Here is a 17,848-nt window from a genome sequence, read left to right as displayed (position 1 = left end):
CGGACACACGCCCAGTACACGGATAACACACCGATGGTAAAAACGGACACACGGCCAGTACACGGATAGCACACCAATGGTAAAAACGGACACACGGCCAGTACACGGATAGCACACCGATGGTAAAAACGGACACACGGCCAGTACACGGATAACACACCGATGGTAAAAACGGACACACGGCCAGTACACGGATAGCACACCGATGGTAAAAACGGACACACGTCCAGTACACGGATAACACACCGATGGTAAAAACGGACACACGGCCAGTACACGGATAACACACCGATGGTAAAAACGGACACACGGCCAGTACACGGATAACACACCGATGGTAAAAACGGACACACGGCCAGTACACGGATAACACACCGATGGTAAAAACGGACACACGGCCAGTACACGGATAACACACAGATGGTAAAAACGGACACACGGCCAGTACACGGATAACACACCGATGGTAAAAACGGACACACGGCCAGTACACGGATAACACACCGATGGTAAAAACGGACACACGGACAGTACACGGATAGCACACCGATGGTAAAAACGGACACACGGCCAGTACACGGATAGCACACCGATGGTAAAAACGGAAACACACGGCCAGTACACGGATAGCACACCAATGGTAAAAACGGACACACGGCCAGTACACGGATAGCACACCAATGGTAAAAACGGACACACGGCCAGTACACGGATAACACACCGATGGTAAAAACGGACACACGGCCAGTACACGGATAACACACCGATGGTAAAAACGGACACACGGCCAGTACACGGATAACACACCGATGGTAAAAACGGACACACGGCCAGTACACGGATAACACACCGATGGTAAAAACGGACACACGGCCAGTACACGGATAACACACCGATGGTAAAAACGGACACACAGCCAGTACACGGATAACACACAGATGGTAAAAACGGACACACGGCCAGTACACGGATAACACACCGATGGTAAAAACAGACACACGGCCAGTACACGGATAACACACCGATGGTAAAAACAGACACACGGCCAGTACACGGATAATACACCGATGGTAAAAACGGACACACGGCCAGTACACGGATAATACACTGATGGTAAAAACGGACACACGGCCAGTACACGGATAACACACCGATGGTAAAAACAGACACACGGCCAGTACATGGATAATACACCGATGGTAAAAACAGACACACGGCCAGTACACGGATAATACACTGATGGTAAAAACGGACACACGGCCAGTACACGGATAACACACCGATGGTAAAAACGGACACACAGCCAGTACACGGATAACACACAGATGGTAAAAACGGACACACGGCCAGTACACGGATAACACACCGATGGTAAAAACGGACACACGGCCAGTACACGGATAACACACCGATGGTAAAAACGGACACACGGCCAGTACACGGATGACACACCGATGGTAAAAACGGACACACGGCCAGTACACGGATAACACACCGATGGTAAAAACAGACACACGGCCAGTACACGGATAACACACCGATGGTAAAAACAGACACACGGCCAGTACACGGATAATACACCGATGGTAAAAACGGACACACGGCCAGTACACGGATAACACACTGATGGGAAAAACGGACACACGGCCAGTACACGGATAACACACCGATGGTAAAAACAGACACACGGCCAGTACACGGATAATACACTGATGGTAAAAACGGACACACGGCCAGTACACGGATAACACACTGATGGTAAAAACGGACACACGGCCAGTACACGGATAACACACTGATGGTAAAAACGGACACACGGCCAGTACACGGATAGCACACCGATGGTAAAAACGGACACACAGCCAGTACACGGATGACACACCGATGGGAAAAACGGACACTGATGCACAACACAGATTGGCACTATTTTTTCACGTACGCGTGAATAAGGCCTGAGTAACATCCCGGGTCTACACTGATACTCATGTTGGGATGTCATCTACACCCGTGTGATAGGTGAGAGTAACAATTATAGGTGGCATTAAGTCTCTTTAGGACAGCATAGAACGAGAGATGCCACTGGCATTCCAGCCCCTATAAGCAGTGTTCTGTGACATCTATGGGGCGAGTATTTTAAAAAACTGGTTTACATACAGACACGTCATGACGGAACGTATCAATGTGACATCAGTGTCAGCAGGAACCTAGAATCAACACTTAGGAAAAATAAATAAAATTAAAGCCCGTTGGTCCTTTTCCGGTCACACTTTTTAGAATGATTCCTTGGTGCCTCCTGAGCCTTTACTTATAAGTGAGGATTTTCCATAATACTAATGATTCATAGCTTGTGATAATTACGGTCTCCCTACAGAAAGGCGGCAAAGCTCTCCGGTGATTTACTTGTATCATTAAGAACCAAAGCAGTTTCTAAGCCATAATGCCAAGCACCTTGCTGCACCAAGCCCATCCCCAAAGACTTTATTTGCTTATACAGCGCCGATACTTTCCACATCACTGTCCCCATTGGGGCTCACAATCTAGATTCCGTATAGGCAGGTCTTTAGGGTGTGGGAGGAAACCCACGCAAACATGCCATTCACATATTGCCACACTAACGCATTGCGCCTGCAAAATTTAGGGTATAGACCCGGACCTATACGTCCCCTTGTACGTAGACGGGCTGATTTTCCTGTTGGCTGACACTTAGGAGCCATAAAGTTATGTGCACACAGGACTTTTTTGCCGCCACAAAATGTAAAATTCTGTACAAAACTTGTATGGATTTTGTAATAGGGTGAAATTTGCTGGGAAAATCCACCGTATAAAGAGACAGGCTGCACATTTCTAATCCACAGCGGCATTCAGCTACAGATTTGCTCTACAGCCTGTGGGTGACATTTTGTATCTCAGCCACAATACTGCTCCTGTATTCACAGCGGATTTCCCCCCTATCTGATTTGTGTGACTGTACCCTTATAAAGGCCATGAGATTAGGTCACTGAATACACAAAAAAACAGTTTAACTACCAAGAGAGGATAATTTAACGGGGTTGTCCCGCTTCAGAAAATATTGGATCCTGACTGCAGTTTTTTCCTTTTGGCTTTTAATAAAACAAAAAACCCTGAGTTTTACTCACTGTCCCCTTGTCCGGCGATGAGCCGGGGTCGGTTATTGTCTGCAGCGCTGACATCACATCAATGGTGCGGCAGCAAATCAGTGAGGTCAGCAGCTCTACAAGTGTAGGACGAGCGCAGGTCCTCTGAGCTCACTGATGGGAACCGTGGTAGAGACTCAGTGCTAGATCAGTAGACCGGGAGTAAAAAGCATTTTTTTTTATTTAACAACTGTACCCAAGGATCAAGATTTTCTGAAAGGGGGCAGCCCATTTAAGGATTCATAACTGCAAGCAATTACCGTACTTATTTTAGGACCAAACCCTGTGTGCCTCCACATTATTATTATGCATTTATATAGCGCCATTTATTCCATGGCGCTTTACATGTGAAAAGGGGAAATATAAACAAGCACAATAAACATGTGTAAGACAAGGGACACACAAGTACATAAGGAGAGGGGACCCTGCCCGCGAGGGCTCACAGTCTACAGGTACATAATCTAATAATTGGAAAGATTGGTAAATGTAGCTCAAATATAACATTACTTGTAAGAGTTTCCATTGTGGAGTTTGGGAAAGCTGGGCAACAATCCCTGATGGAGCAGTGCCACAACCAACTTCTGCCCTTCCAGCCACTTCTGGAGGGACGTACCAAACATTTGCTGCTAACCATAAGTGTTTCTAACTAGTTTGAGTGAATACCAAAATGATCAGGTCATACTAACCCCTGTAATACGCTTTCGTGATGGCGTCAAACTCTTCTTGACCAGCTGTGTCCCATAACATAAGGCGAACATCTTCATCATTTATCCTACGAGACAAAACAGAAGCGCGACATATGAAGGAATTAGTCACACAACTTCAAAGGGCTCACAAAGCTCTCATCACTCTGATCGCATGTGTTTTTGCATGTTTTTAGTTTGCCTGAGCATTACTTGAGTCATTAAGTTTGATTAAACCGTCATCCTCCAGGAGGAGGGTTGTAATGAGTGTACACGGACAAGGCGTTCTCTGATGAGCTCTCTGGGGTCAGGACACAGAAGCTTTAGTACAAATCAGCTCATTACCTTCTTAATACACTGTGGCCGACAACTTCCAAACATAATGCTATTAAAACCAGGAGAGCATCGGAAAACACGGTGGTGGTACGTGAGGCTGAAGCCCCTGGGATGTGAAGATGTTGCTCTACTGTTAGCATTAGCTGATGGCCAGTATGAGAAGTGAACATAAAACCGTAAGAGCTGCAGACAAGTAATGGTTAGGAATGACAAAGTGAGCAGATCGTAAAAGTGAGAGTAAAATCGCAGATCATGCAGGAACCCAATTCTAGAAACTGTGGTGACCATGGCAAAGGACAGATCACTATCAGCTCAGATGATGGCCCTATGCAGGCTCTGACATCATACGTCAGACAAAAATGATTACTAGCCATGAGCGAATGTGGTCGATTAACATGTTATCTGAGCCTGCTCGGGTGTTATCCGAGCATCTTGGGTGTGCTTGGATAGTATGTTCAAGTCTCCGCGGCTGCATGTTTCGCGGCTGTTGGGCAATCCCCGCATGTGTCGCTGCTGTCTACCATAGCAAAACATGCAGGCGCAGGGACTCGAACATATTATCTGAGCACGCCCAAGATACTCAGATAACACCAGAGCACGTTCGCTCATCACTAATTATTACCCATCTACTGGCGAGGTGATAATTATTAGATCAATGTGGCTCCATTCCCCACAGATCACCATGTTCTGCTGACAGCAAGACCATGGCCACGAGGAGTTGGATGGAACTGGTCATGTATTCTTCCTGGCATTTGACTCATTCATCTTCTTGAGACATGATCGTGATCACAGCGCGCAGCAATTTTCACCAGTGTCCAACCTTGAGTGGAGTAGCAGAAAGCAAGCACAACAGTCCTCTCCATTCAGCTCTTCCTGCCCACGCTCTTACGGCAAGTGGGAAAACGGTGGACACCAACCCCACTTTCTAACACTCAGGGGTATTCCCAGCAGACCAACTATGATTTCACAATATCACTTATTATCGTATGTGGATCAGTTAATTTTATTGACTGGAATACCCCATCAGGAAAAACAGATCCGTTTCATTTCATTTTTACGCCTATTGTTTAGTACTTTGCTCTCATTTTCCGTGCGTCAACCTCCCACTTCATTTGCTATCAGAACTCAACTTATAAGGACACTTTTGTGACATTTTAAAATTCCCTGTGGATCATTTACAGAAGATGTGAAGGACACGCATTGTCAAGTTTAGTAAGGCTGCGGTATAAGGCAATTATAAACATGCTGAAAATAGCAGAAAAATGCAGTTAGCACATAGCAACCAGTCAAACATTTACCTTCACAAGTCTAACGTGCAGAGAACAGGGAAAAGAAAGCATCTCATTAATTACTGTATGTTAATTTCCTTATATGTAAACTTTGCAGAAATCAATAGCACAAACGAATATAAGAAACTTTGAAATGTATCAAGTTATCCACTTATGAGACATTTCTTCCCCTTTGCCCTTCCTTCTTTAACATCACTCACTCGTAAAAAGAACATCTCAAAAACATCTTGATCAATACATGACAGACTAGCTGCACAGTGAGGTGCTGGATTGTACAGTATATTGAAATCTATTTAAAAGGGAGGACGGTGTAATAGCACAGTTAAAAGCAGTGAAACATATAGTGCAGAATCTAGCTAACATATATCAGGGCTGGATTCACAGCTACACTGCACAGTACTGCTGTGTAATATCCTCCATGCCTCTGCTGCTTATATCCATGTGTTACCAAAGGGAAAGCCCTATGAGTAATTCCTGGGTTTATATTTTATTGGATATATCTTAACATCCAGTAGCTTACAGTAAATTAGAAACTTAAGATAGAACATGCAGAGGGTGAAACTTGTGAAAAATACAGGACACAAATCATAACGGCTAGAAATAGCGTGGTATCTCATGTACAAACACATGACAGCTTACTCCTCTGTGAAGTTACCTTTAGGCAACGTTAACACCTTCAGTATTTGGTCAGTATTTTACATCAGTATCTGTAAGACAAAACCAGGAGTGGGTGAAAAATCCAGAAGTAATGACGCATTTCTATTATACTTTTCCTCTGACTGTTCCTCTCCTGGTTTTGGCCTACAAATACTGATGTAAAATACTGAACGTGTGAACGTGGCCTTAAACTATAGATCGTCATTTAAGGATTTGGACAACCTTTGAGCATTGTTTGATCATCTACTGTATATCCATTAACTTATTTGTGCATGCTCCCTACTTGTAACTGCTATTTACTTACTTCTAGTCTATTAGCACAGCAGTATCATACATTTATCTTAGTTTTCCCTCAAAAGGTCCATGTACTTGCCAAGCAGCTTCTAGGACCCTCTTCCTACTACCTCCTTGGGTGCATTATAATACTATAAACCAAATTTTATTGAACAAACCTCCCAATGGTAACCACATTTTTTTTTTTCAAAACTAAAAAAACTCAAAATACACTGTTGTGCAGTAGCCACCGAGGCGACTATTAGAAGAAGGAGCAGCTCCTCAATTGTGCATTCCCGGCCAGCGCCGACACCGAGAACAACTGATCAGACATTAACAACCTATCCTAAGACATACAGTAGGTCATCAATGATAAGGTAGTGGACAACCTCTAAAGAGGTGACATTTACTGAAGCCAAAAGCTTTTTCAATCAAAAACATCTTAACAGGCCAAGTTATGTTAACATAGGACCCCTTCTTTGATAATCACCTTCACAATTCTTGCATCCATAGAACTTGAGAATTTTTGGATAACTTCTGGTTGAATTTCTTTGCAGAATAGCCTCCCAGGTTGGCTATTTTGATGTGAATTGCCTCCCACCATCATAGATCTTTTGCTTGCAGATCTTCCAATAGTTCTCAATAGGGCTGAGGTAAGGGAAGTTTCTTGCCTTTTATGCTCATAGAAGCCATTGACTAAGATATTCTTTTCAGCATGAGATGGTGCATTGTCATGGATGACGATGATTTTGCTACGGATGGCATGGTTATTTTTATACCAATGAAGAAAGTGGTCAGTCATGAACTCTATATACTTTGCCAAAGTCATTTTCTCTCTCACTCATGATAGCACCACGGAGAGAGGGGGTCCGCCCATCAAGGACAGGAACCTACAGATAAAAAGGCGGCACCTCTCCTCCGTCCCCAGTTGGGTTCCTATCCTTGACGGGTGACCCGTGGAACCAGCAGCAGCGGCAGCAATTTACCTTTGAAGAGGAGTACAGGGCCGTCCCGTTCGTAATTCTGGCAGCGGGGAGGCCCCTGTCGCGGCGGGGTCGGTTCCTGAAGCCGCCACCGATGTAGCCGAGGGGCTTCACAGGGTGAGCGGGGGGGGGGAGAGGAACGAGCCGCCGCTCCGGAAAGGAGGCTGGGGCTGGAGGAGGCCGGTACACGCGCGGGCAACGCCGCTGTACAGAGGTGTACCAATATGGCACTGCCCCGGAAATGGAGTGAACGACTTCCGGGTCCCCGCAGTCGGTGCATGCGCACTGCGCGCTCCCCGGGGCACACAGCGGAGCAGGCTGGGAGAGGAAGTGATGTCACGGCCGGGAAATTTAAAAAGGAGAACGCTGGAGCTACTTCTTGCTGGAAGCGTCCTGTAAGTATGGAGGACAGCGACCAGCACGAGGAGCAGCCAATGCAGCAGCCTAAGCAGCAGCAGCACAGGCAACACCACCATTACCGGCAAAAAGAGAAGGACAGGCGCAAGGGCCGGTCCAGTAGCCACTCCATGCAGCGGAGCAAGTCGACTGCGAGAAGCAAGTCACCTTCCGTGGATCAACCCGTGAGGGATCTGAATCCACCTCCCGAACCGGTACCTGCAACCGCGCATAATGGGGTAAGTGATCTACGTGAATGTTCCCCATTATAATACTTCTTTCCCTTAATGGGGAAAGAAGAAAGATAAAACAAAGAACAGGGAATGCAAAACCTGTAGCAGACCACTACCAGCTTCTTGGGATAAAAAGCTCTGCGACTCCTGCATACAGGAAGTTCTTTGTGATGAAACCCCGGATTACGCCTCGGATCTAAGAGTGGTAATCCGATCAGAGTTTCAGAGTACCTTTTCATCCCTAAAACACAAAGGGAAAGCAAAAAAAAGGGATGTAGTAGTAGGCTCCCAGTCAGAAGTCTCGACGTCAGGGGAAGTTACCTCACAGACTTCGGACACCGACTCGTCATCCTCAGATGAAGAAACAGGAGGCTGTCACTGTTTTCCCCTAGATGAGGTAGACATGTTAGTAAGGGCAGTAAGGTCTACCATGGGGGTAGCAGACCCTCGGCCTGATAGATCAGTCCAGGACTTAATGTTCGGGGGACTAGGCCAAAAGAAACGCAGAGTTTTTCCACTGAACGAGAATGTACAGGGGCTGATAAAAAAAGAATGGGAAAGACAGGATAGGAAGAACTCCACGGTCCCTTCCCTTAAGAGAAAATATCCATTCGACAAGGAGACGTCCACGTCTTGGGATAAAGCCCCGAAACTAAACTAAAAAATTTGCACTCCTCTTTGAGGATATGGGTACTCTAAAAGACCCCTTAGATAAAAAGGCCGATACTTTCCTCAAGCGAACTTGGGAATCAGCCGGGGGAAATCTTAGGCCAGCGATAGCGGCAACATGTACCTCCAGAGCCCTCATGGTGTGGGTGGATCAACTAGAGAAGCAGTTAAGGGAAGGTACACCCAGGGAGAAGATCCTGGAATCCATTCCAGTAATAAGGGGAGCAGCGGCCTTCTTAGCCGACTCATCAACTGATTCAGTAAGGTTGTCATCCAAAGCAGCAGCCCTGTCAAATGCAGCCCGAAGAACGCTGTGGCTCAAATGTTGGCCAGGGGACTTACAGACTAAGATGAAGCTATGCTCCATCCCCTGTGAAGGGAAATTCCTATTTGGAGAGACGCTGGATGACATCTTCCAAAAGGCAGGGGATAAAAAGAAGGGATTCCCAAACCTGGGTCCTACAGGCTTTAAAAGGTCCTTTTGAAACAAAAAGTTTTTTCAGAGGAGACCCCCGAGAGAACAGAAATGGGATGACAGAAGGAGGGACAGGGGGTTCTTCTTCGGTAACTCGTCCCGAGACAAAAAACCCTCCAAGTGACTGTTTGCCCAGGGTGGGAGGGAGGCTAAGCTTTTTTCTCCCAGCCTGGAGGAAAATATTGAACAACCCCTGGTTATTAAATCTAATAGGATCAGGGTTAAGGATAGACTTTCTCTCTCTCCAACCTCAAAAATATGTGGTGACCCCAATAAGATCGTCAATAAGAGAACAAAAAGCTCTCGAAAAAGAGGTCCTAAGCCTGTTGAGCAAAAGAGTCCTCCAGGAGGTTCCCCCGCAGGAGAGAGGCAGAGGGTTCTACTCCCCTCATTTTCTAGTAACCAAACCGGACGGTACCTTCCGGACAATTATAAATCTAAAGAGACTAAACGATTATGTCAAAAACCAAAAATTCAAAATGGAATCAATCAAGTTAACCACCAAAATTCTCTTCCCACATTGCTTCATGACAGTATTAGACCTCAGCGATGCGTACTATCACGTCCCCATCCACAAAGACTCACGAAAATACCTCAGACTGGCGGTCTCCATAGGAGGCGAAATAAGGGAATTTCAGTACAGGGCCCTGCCATTTGGGAGTTCTGTAGCCCCGCGAGTTTTCACGAAACTAGTAGCAGAAATGATGGCTCACCTAAGAGAACAAGATATTCTAATAATCCCATATTTGGACAACTTTTTAATAGTGAGAAACTTGGCCCAAAGATGCAAGGAACAGAGGGACAGAGTGATGGACACTCTACAAAACCTCAGCTGGCTTCTAAACCTAAAAAAAATCAAGGTTGGAGCCCAGCAAAGTTCAGGAGTTCCTAGGACTAACACTGGACTCAAACACCCAGGAGTGTTACCTTCCAGACAACAAAAGAGAGGATTGCTCAGATGGTAGCAAGAGAACCCTTCCATGACGCTAAGAAAAGCGAGGTCACTACTAGGGTCCCACTCCGCCTGCCTGCCAGCGGTCCAGTGGGCGCAGCATCATACGAGGGATCTCCAATGGGATGAATTAGCCAACCAGTTAGCATTAGAAGGTCACTTGTAAGGTCACGTCACACTAGACTCCAAAACTATTCATTCCCTAGCTTGGTGGAGAAGCAGAGACAACCTATCCAAAGGGATTCCCTGGGTAATAAAAATCACACACATAATTACCACGGATGCCAGTCCCAAGGGATGGGGAGCACATATGATTAACAGGGTGGCTCAGGGGGAATGGGGAGGTCAGGAACTAGAAGCCTCATCGAACCAAAAGAAACTATTGGCAGTAGGCTATGCCCCAACACACTTCCTACCGGTGCTATGGGGTCATCATGTCTGCATATTTTCGGACAATCGGGTGACGGTGGCCTACATAAATCATCAGGGGGGAACCAGGTCCTGAACACTAATGAACACATCCTCCGAAATCTTCACCCTAGCCGAGAAAAACCTACTATCCCTCTCTGCACTACACATACGGGGAACAGAAAACCAGAGAGCAGACTTTCTGAGTCGCACCCAGTTACACCAGGGGGAATGGGTTCTAAAACAGTCCATTTTTCAGCAGATTGTAAAAATGTGGGGAACCCAGGACATGGATCTGTTTGCCGACCACAAAAACAAAAAAGTAGAAGCATTCTGTTTCCTAAACCCCAGGGGAAATCCCCGAACCCTGGATGCGTTTATGCTTTCGTGGACATGCCTTTCCGCCGCCCATTTTCATCCCGGCAGTCATAAGCAAAGTCAGAGAAGACAGGGCAAGAATGATACTAATAGCCCCCTTTTGGCCAAAAAGAACCTGGTGCTCCTGGCTGAGAATACTGTCAATAACCAACCCTTGGGTCCTACCAGTTCTCCCGGACCTCCAAGGTCCCGTGTTACACCCTCAGGCAGTGAACCTCCATTTAACAGCATGGAATTTGAAAGGGCACTGCTGAGGGGGTTCTCAGAAAACCTGGTTTCCACGCTACAAAAGAGTAGGAAACTGATCACACCCAAGCCTATGGGAGAACTTGGAGGAAATTTCTGTCCAGCTCCGGGGCAAGGGTTCAGGATGGAGTCCAGATTGACACAATTCTCGAATTTCTGCAAAAGGGGTTAGAACAGGGGCTGGCAACTAATACATTGAAGTTACAGATAGCGGCCCTAGGTGCCCTGTATAACCAGGATGTGGCAGGCAACCCCTGGGTAGCACGGTTTATTAGGGCCGCAGCCAGGTCTAGACCAGTAATCACCCAGAAATTACCATCATGGGATCTAAACCTAGTATTGTCTGCACTAACAGGGCCCTCTTTAGAGCCCATCTAGTCAGCACCCCTAAAAACCCTATCATTAAAGACTGATATTCAAGCTCTGTTTGCGATACCACCGTTCACTAAAATCCTAGACGATAGAGTCATATTGAAACCTGACCCGGCATATCTACCTAAGGCAGTGACACACTTCCATAGGTCCCAAGAAGTAGTCCTTCCTTCCTTCTGCCCAAATCCTAGGAATAGGGGAGAGGAGAGATTTCACACCCTAGATGTGAAGAGGTGCCTAGTTCAGTACTTAGAGGCCACCAAGGGATGTAGGAAGGAAGGGTCTCTCTTTGTGTGTTTCCAGGGACCTCGAAAGGGACTCAAGGCATCCAAGAGTACCCTAGAAAGGTGGATAAGGAATATGATTGCCCTGGCGTTTTCATCCAGTGGGAATACCATCCCGGAGGGTTTAAGAGCTCACTCTACAAGGGCAATGGCGACCTCATGGGCAGAAAGATCAGAGGTATCGATAGAACAGATCTGTAAGGCGGCCACCTGGTCAACACCTTCCACCTTTTTCAGACACTATCGTTTAGATCTAGCCTCTACGTCTGACCTGACATTCGGGAGACGGGTCCTTCAGGCGGTGGTCCCTCCCTAAGCTACCAATCTCTGAAATTCTCTCCGTGGTGCTGTCATGGGTGAGAGAGAATAGCTTAGTTACTCACCGATAACGGTGTTTCTCGGAACCCATGACAGCACCCGCTTATTCCCCCCCCCTTCACGTGTGCGGTGAGCACGGTTTAATGTGTGTAGAGTGTTTTTGTTAGACACAGTGCTTCTCCATAATATGCAATATTATAATGTTATGTATATACTTTTGTTGCTAACTAACCGGGAGACCCTCTGATGCTCTGTGACCAACTGTGGGCGGAGGAGAGGTGCCGCCTTTTTATCTGTAGGTTCCTGTCCTTGATTGGCGGACCCCCTCTCTCCGTGGTGCTGTCATGGGTTCCGAGAAACACTGTTATCGGTGAGTAACTAAGCTATTCACCCCTTCAGGGACCTTAAAAGGGGCCTACAAGCGCTCTCCGAATGATTCCGGTCAAAAATATGACTTCACTAGAGATGAGCACACTTGTTCGGAAAACATTTGCCAATCTCAAAATCGGCATGAACGTAGCACATTCGGATTAGTGTTCGGTTTCCCAAGCATTTTTCTTCAAAGTCGGCAAAATTCAGTCACACTTTGGTAAATCATCGCATTTCCACTAATGCTTTTGTTATGACTTTGGCTAAGATAGTGGTGCTGTCACGATGTGACTCGACCCAACGGGTGGTCGATCAGCGAATGGCACAACACTCATACAACGGGATGGAATTGGGGAGAGGAAGGCCCTACCAATAGAGAAATGTAGGAAGGGACACCCCTGACCTCAAGCCTAAGCCTGTCCCTGCACTCCCCTAACGCCCTAAGTGGGTCCTCCTCCCCCCACTGCCGTGTGGATACCTTGTCCCTAATTGTCACTTAACGCTGCCCTGGCTAGTGCACTGGCTGGCGAGGGGTGCTAGCATCACCACTGCAGATATTACCACACAGGGGATAGTGACAAACAAAAAAGGGACGAGGAAATAACTACTCAGGTTTCTCTGCTGCAAAGCAACGCACAACAGCAGAATAAAAGGCACCAGGATAATGAACCTAGCAGAAGCACAAATGCACCCAGAGAGCTCCTCACTCAGGCTTGGTCACTGAAGATTGTTCTATCATCGATAGTCAGCTGATGCATCAGGTGACCATTTAAAGGATGGTGGGAATGGTTACCACCCATATCAGCTGACCCAGCAACACTGCAGTTATATCAGATTGCCAGCGGGGAAAAACTGTCATTAACCCCCGATGGCCCAAAAGGAAAAAAGTTTTAACTGAGTGGAACCAGAGCTGCCACAAATCCAAAAATGGATCGTGAAAGATGCTGTATGATGACGGACATGTTTGATGAGGGGAGGGTGTGTCTACGTCAGAGGAGCGGTGGAGTATAATTTTTTCCCCTTAACTCAATGTTTACATTGCAGCAGCCAATCATGGCGCAGAAACCATCCACAACGCCATGACACCAGGTCTTCTGTGATTGGCTGCTGAAGTCACGTCACTGTCCATATAAAAAGCGGACATCTTGTTTTGTGGCACCATTTTCTCAGTGTCGCAGTGCCGTGAAACCGCTCCTGCTAGTGCTGCTGAAAGTGAACTTGTCAGTTAGCTAGATAGGATCCTGTCCTGTTTGAAATCGATCTTCCAGTATAAAACTAGATTGTGCAAAAACTGTGTTGTAGTCTCAGGAGGCCACATTTGCTAATCCAAATCATTTAAGCAAAACAGGTGTTGCAGTGAGGAATCAGAAGGCCAGATTACCTCTTCAAAATCATTAGGCCTAATAATTTTGTTCAGCCAAGAGGCCCAATTTTTGTGATAAAACTGTGTTTCAGTGAGAAAGCAGAAGGCCACATTTCCTAATCAAAGTCGTTAGGGCTAATTCTGTGGTCTAGCCACACTATATCAGCCAATAAATACTGATTATTAATTTAGTGACAGGTGACTGACAGGTCTAGGCCTAGGGTTTTGAATAAACAGGATAAAAGAGGGGAAGGGTACATACAACATGAGTGCGAAACATGGATTTTTGTGAGTACTCACCGTAAAATCCTTTTCTCCGAGACGCTCATTGTGGGACACAGACTGTGTGTGTGTGCTACTGCCGTCTGGAGGCTGACACTAGGCATACAAAAAAACAAGTTAGCTCCTCCTCCGCCGCATACACCCTCGCCCCGATAGCGGGCGGAAACCAGTTAAGTGCAAAAGCAGTAGGAGAACATCCAAAAATTAGCCTTAACGCAGAAAATCATATGTCTGAAAAAGGACCACCCTACATTAAATAAGAATTATACTAATTAAATAAACAAGAGCCAACTGGCTATCAGGGTGGGTGCTGTGTCCCCCAATGAGCGTCTCGGAGAAAAGGATTTTACGGTGAGTACTCACAAAAATCCATGTTTCTCCTTTGTCTCATTGGGGGACACAGAGACTGTGGGACGTACTAAAGCAGTCACTGGGTGGGAGGACAACTCACCGATCCAAGCCGCATGCCCTCCTGTCTAAAGGTGTGCCACTGCTGCTGTCATGATCCAGTGTTGGATCTGGCAGTATTAAAAGCACAAAGTGAACTTTTTTTACTTTGGAAAGTTCCAAGGTGTCTTGACTGTCCCCGGTGGTGGTTAGCAGTATTGCTCTTTAGGTTTTTGTGCACTTAATTAGGGATCAGGTGTGACATCCTATAAAGGTGTGCTAGGGGGTACAATCACAGCCTGTGATATTGTGAGAGTGTGTTCACTCTGTTTTTGGAGAGCCTGGAGGAAGGATGGAGCTGGTGAGGAGTCCTGCGCAGCTTAGCCAGGGGGGACGTGTTGCAGTTATGGTGTCTGGACGAAGGGCTGGCATGGCGTGGTGGGGTCGCAGTGATGGAGTCAGCGGGAAGTGTCTGCATGGTCTGGTGGAGTGGCTACTATGGAGAGTGGCACTCACCATGTGGGACTTGGCCGCTGAGCTGGACTCAAGCATGCTTGACTTCGTGGCAGGGGCTGAACACTTTCTTGGGACTCTGGTACTAAGCAGCTGCAACTGGTTTTGGACTCTGCTCCAAGGCTGCACTAAGGTGAAGGATCCTGTTATGGTGATGGATCCAGGTGGAGGAGAAGATGCACTCAGGTGGAGGGCTCTGTTGCTAGGAGCGCACGCAACAGAGCAAAGCTAAGTGGTGTTTCCCCTGTATTGTCTCTTTCCTCATGTGTGTTATTAGTGCAGTGGTGGGATTAGTCTCCGCACCGACCCATTCCCTAGTGAGGGTTTAGGTTCAGGGCGAGCAAGGGCGTTGAGGTACGCGTGCGGCGCCCGGTGCGAAACCGGCATAGGGAACGTTAGGAGTGCAGGGACACTGGCTCAGGGGAGCTCAGGAGGTCTCCAATTCCCTTTTCCCTATTGCAGGGCCCACCATTGTTAAAGTTTCCCAGGTTCCCCCCTTTATTATTTAAATGCGCCTTACTGGAGGCGGTGTTTCCAGATATTGTATGTATAACGTGTAATTCCCAAATTCGCCAGGTGGAGGCGGCGTATCCACCTGCACGTTTTTATTATTTAAATGCGCCCCACTGGAGGCGGTGTATCCAGGGTCACGTGTGTTATGGGTTCGCCTTGCGGCATCATCTGCGTCCTGACACACGTGATCATGACATTATCACAGGCCATACAGTTTTTTTTTTTTTCTGGTGAGCCTTGGCCATGTGGAGACCTATGGTATTTGCTGCCGGGCCTCACTGAGGTGTGGGGAGCGGCAAGGTGTGTTAGTGCCGCTGCAGCAGCAGTTATCAGGGTCTGGGGCTTCTGCTCAGCTAACCAGAAAATAAAAAAAAAAAAAAAAAATGGCGGCTGCGGTCTGGCTAAAAGCCCCCTAGAGTCGCTGCTGGGGAGCGGGACTGGTTCATGCATGCGGGCGCACCCAGGCAGGTGGGAGGAATGGTGCCCCACGGAGCTGCCTGGTATTCCCCGAGGTGAAGGGGTACGCCCCTGTGGTGAGCTGACTGGTGTGATAGTCCGCGGTGTTTACGCCAAATCTTCTATACCATCGAAGAAGCCGCCCCTCCTGGTCGTATGGAGGCGACCAGCGAGTGTATATTTCCTCCATTTCCCGTCCCCTTCTCCTCCTGGTGTGTGCAGCAGGTGTGCTGCGGGGGAGTAGGGACAAATCTCTACCCTCGCCATTAACCAACCCTGGGAGGCGCAGACCTCATGGTGAAGAGGGTTGGAGGGTGGTGATCCCTTGGTGAATAGCGGGGGTGTGTGTGTGGTGACACAGGGGGACGCCTCTGTGATCAGGTCCTGAATGAGTTCACCAATTTTTTGACAAACGAATGTGTGTAATAAACGTTCAGGTCCGGACCTGTGTGTGAACGAGCATGTATGTGTGCCACCAAATAACATCTTGTGGAAGTGTGTTGTGGAGCCTGATCAGCTCATAACAAACAAACATACACATACATAAACTCGTTCCCCAGGTCGGCGCTGTGGAGATGAGTGGTGCCTCCAAAATGAACTTTATTGCCAATACCAGCGGTGCGTTTGTCATAAACCTGAAGTGTCAGGGAATGGTGGGGTGAACTCAGGGTCTGGGCGTCCCCGCTGTAGGTGTTTTCCTAATGAGGGGTGGTCTTGAGGGTCCAGAGGCCCCTCATTAAGGAGGGGGTACTGTCATGATCCAGTGTTGGATCTGGCAGTATTAAAAGCACAAAGTGAACTTTTTTTACTTTGGAAAGTTCCAAGGTGTCTTGACTGTCCCCGGTGGTGGTTAGCAGTATTGCACTTTAGGTTTTTGTGCACTTAATTAGGGATCAGGTGTGACACCCTATAAAGGTGTGCTAGGGGGTGCAATCACGGCCTGTGATATTGTGAGAGTGTGTTCACTCTGTTTTTGGAGAGCCTGGAGGAAGGATGGAGCTGGTGAGGAGTCCTGCGCAGCTTAGCCAGGGGGGACGTGTTGCAGCTATGGTGTCTGGACGAAGGGCTGGCATGGCGTGGTGGGGTCGCAGTGATGGAGTCAGCGGGAAGTGTCTGCATGGTCTGGTGGAGTGGCTACTATGGAGAGTGGCACTCACCATGTGGGACTTGGCCGCTGAGCTGGACTCAAGCATGCTTGACTTCGTGGCAGGGGCTGAACACTTCCTTGGGACTCTGGTACTAAGCAGCTGCAACTGGTTTTGGACTCTGCTCCAAGGCTGCACTAAGGTGAAGGATCCTGTTATGGTGATGGATCCAGGTGGAGGAGAAGATGCACTCAGGTGGAGGGCTCTGTTGCTAGGAGCGCACGCAACAGAGCAAAGCTAAGTGGTGTTTCCCCTGTATTGTCTCTTTCCTCATGTGTGTTATTAGTGCAGTGGTGGGATTAGTCTCCGCACCGACCCATTCCCTAGTGAGGGTTTAGGTTCAGGGCGAGCAAGGGCGTTGAGGTACGCGTGCGGCGCCCGGTGCGAAACCGGCATAGGGAACGTTAGGAGTGCAGGGACACTGGCTCAGGGGAGCTCAGGAGGTCTCCAATTCCCTTTTCCCTATTGCAGGGCCCACCATTGTTAAAGTTTCCCAGGTTCCCCCCTTTATTATTTAAATGCGCCTTACTGGAGGCGGTGTTTCCAGATATTGTATGTATAACGTGTAATTCCCAAATTCGCCAGGTGGAGGCGGCGTATCCACCTGCACGTTTTTATTATTTAAATGCGCCCCACTGGAGGCGGTGTATCCAGGGTCACGTGTGTTATGGGTTCGCCTTGCGGCATCATCTGCGTCCTGACACACGTGATCA

General features: G+C 47.6%; 1 protein-coding gene across 1 annotated transcript in view; it reads right to left on the bottom strand.

Annotated features, from left to right (window-relative positions):
• RAB23 (RAB23, member RAS oncogene family) overlaps positions 1-17,848 on the bottom strand; it is a 92,230-nt gene that overhangs the window by 47,406 nt on the left and 26,976 nt on the right. The window contains exon 3 of the mRNA XM_073569411.1: positions 3,842-3,927. Within this exon, the coding sequence (XP_073425512.1) occupies positions 3,842-3,927 (86 nt within the window). The remainder of the gene's footprint in view (positions 1-3,841; positions 3,928-17,848) is intronic.

This window comes from Dendrobates tinctorius, unplaced genomic scaffold (genome assembly GCF_039654945.1).
Source record: "Dendrobates tinctorius isolate UK_male_01 unplaced genomic scaffold, ASM3965494v1 ptg000024l, whole genome shotgun sequence".
Taxonomy (NCBI): Eukaryota; Metazoa; Chordata; class Amphibia; order Anura; family Dendrobatidae; genus Dendrobates; species Dendrobates tinctorius.
The sequence above is the reverse complement of the archived record's forward strand: the minus strand, read 5'-3'. Positions and strand labels throughout refer to the sequence as shown.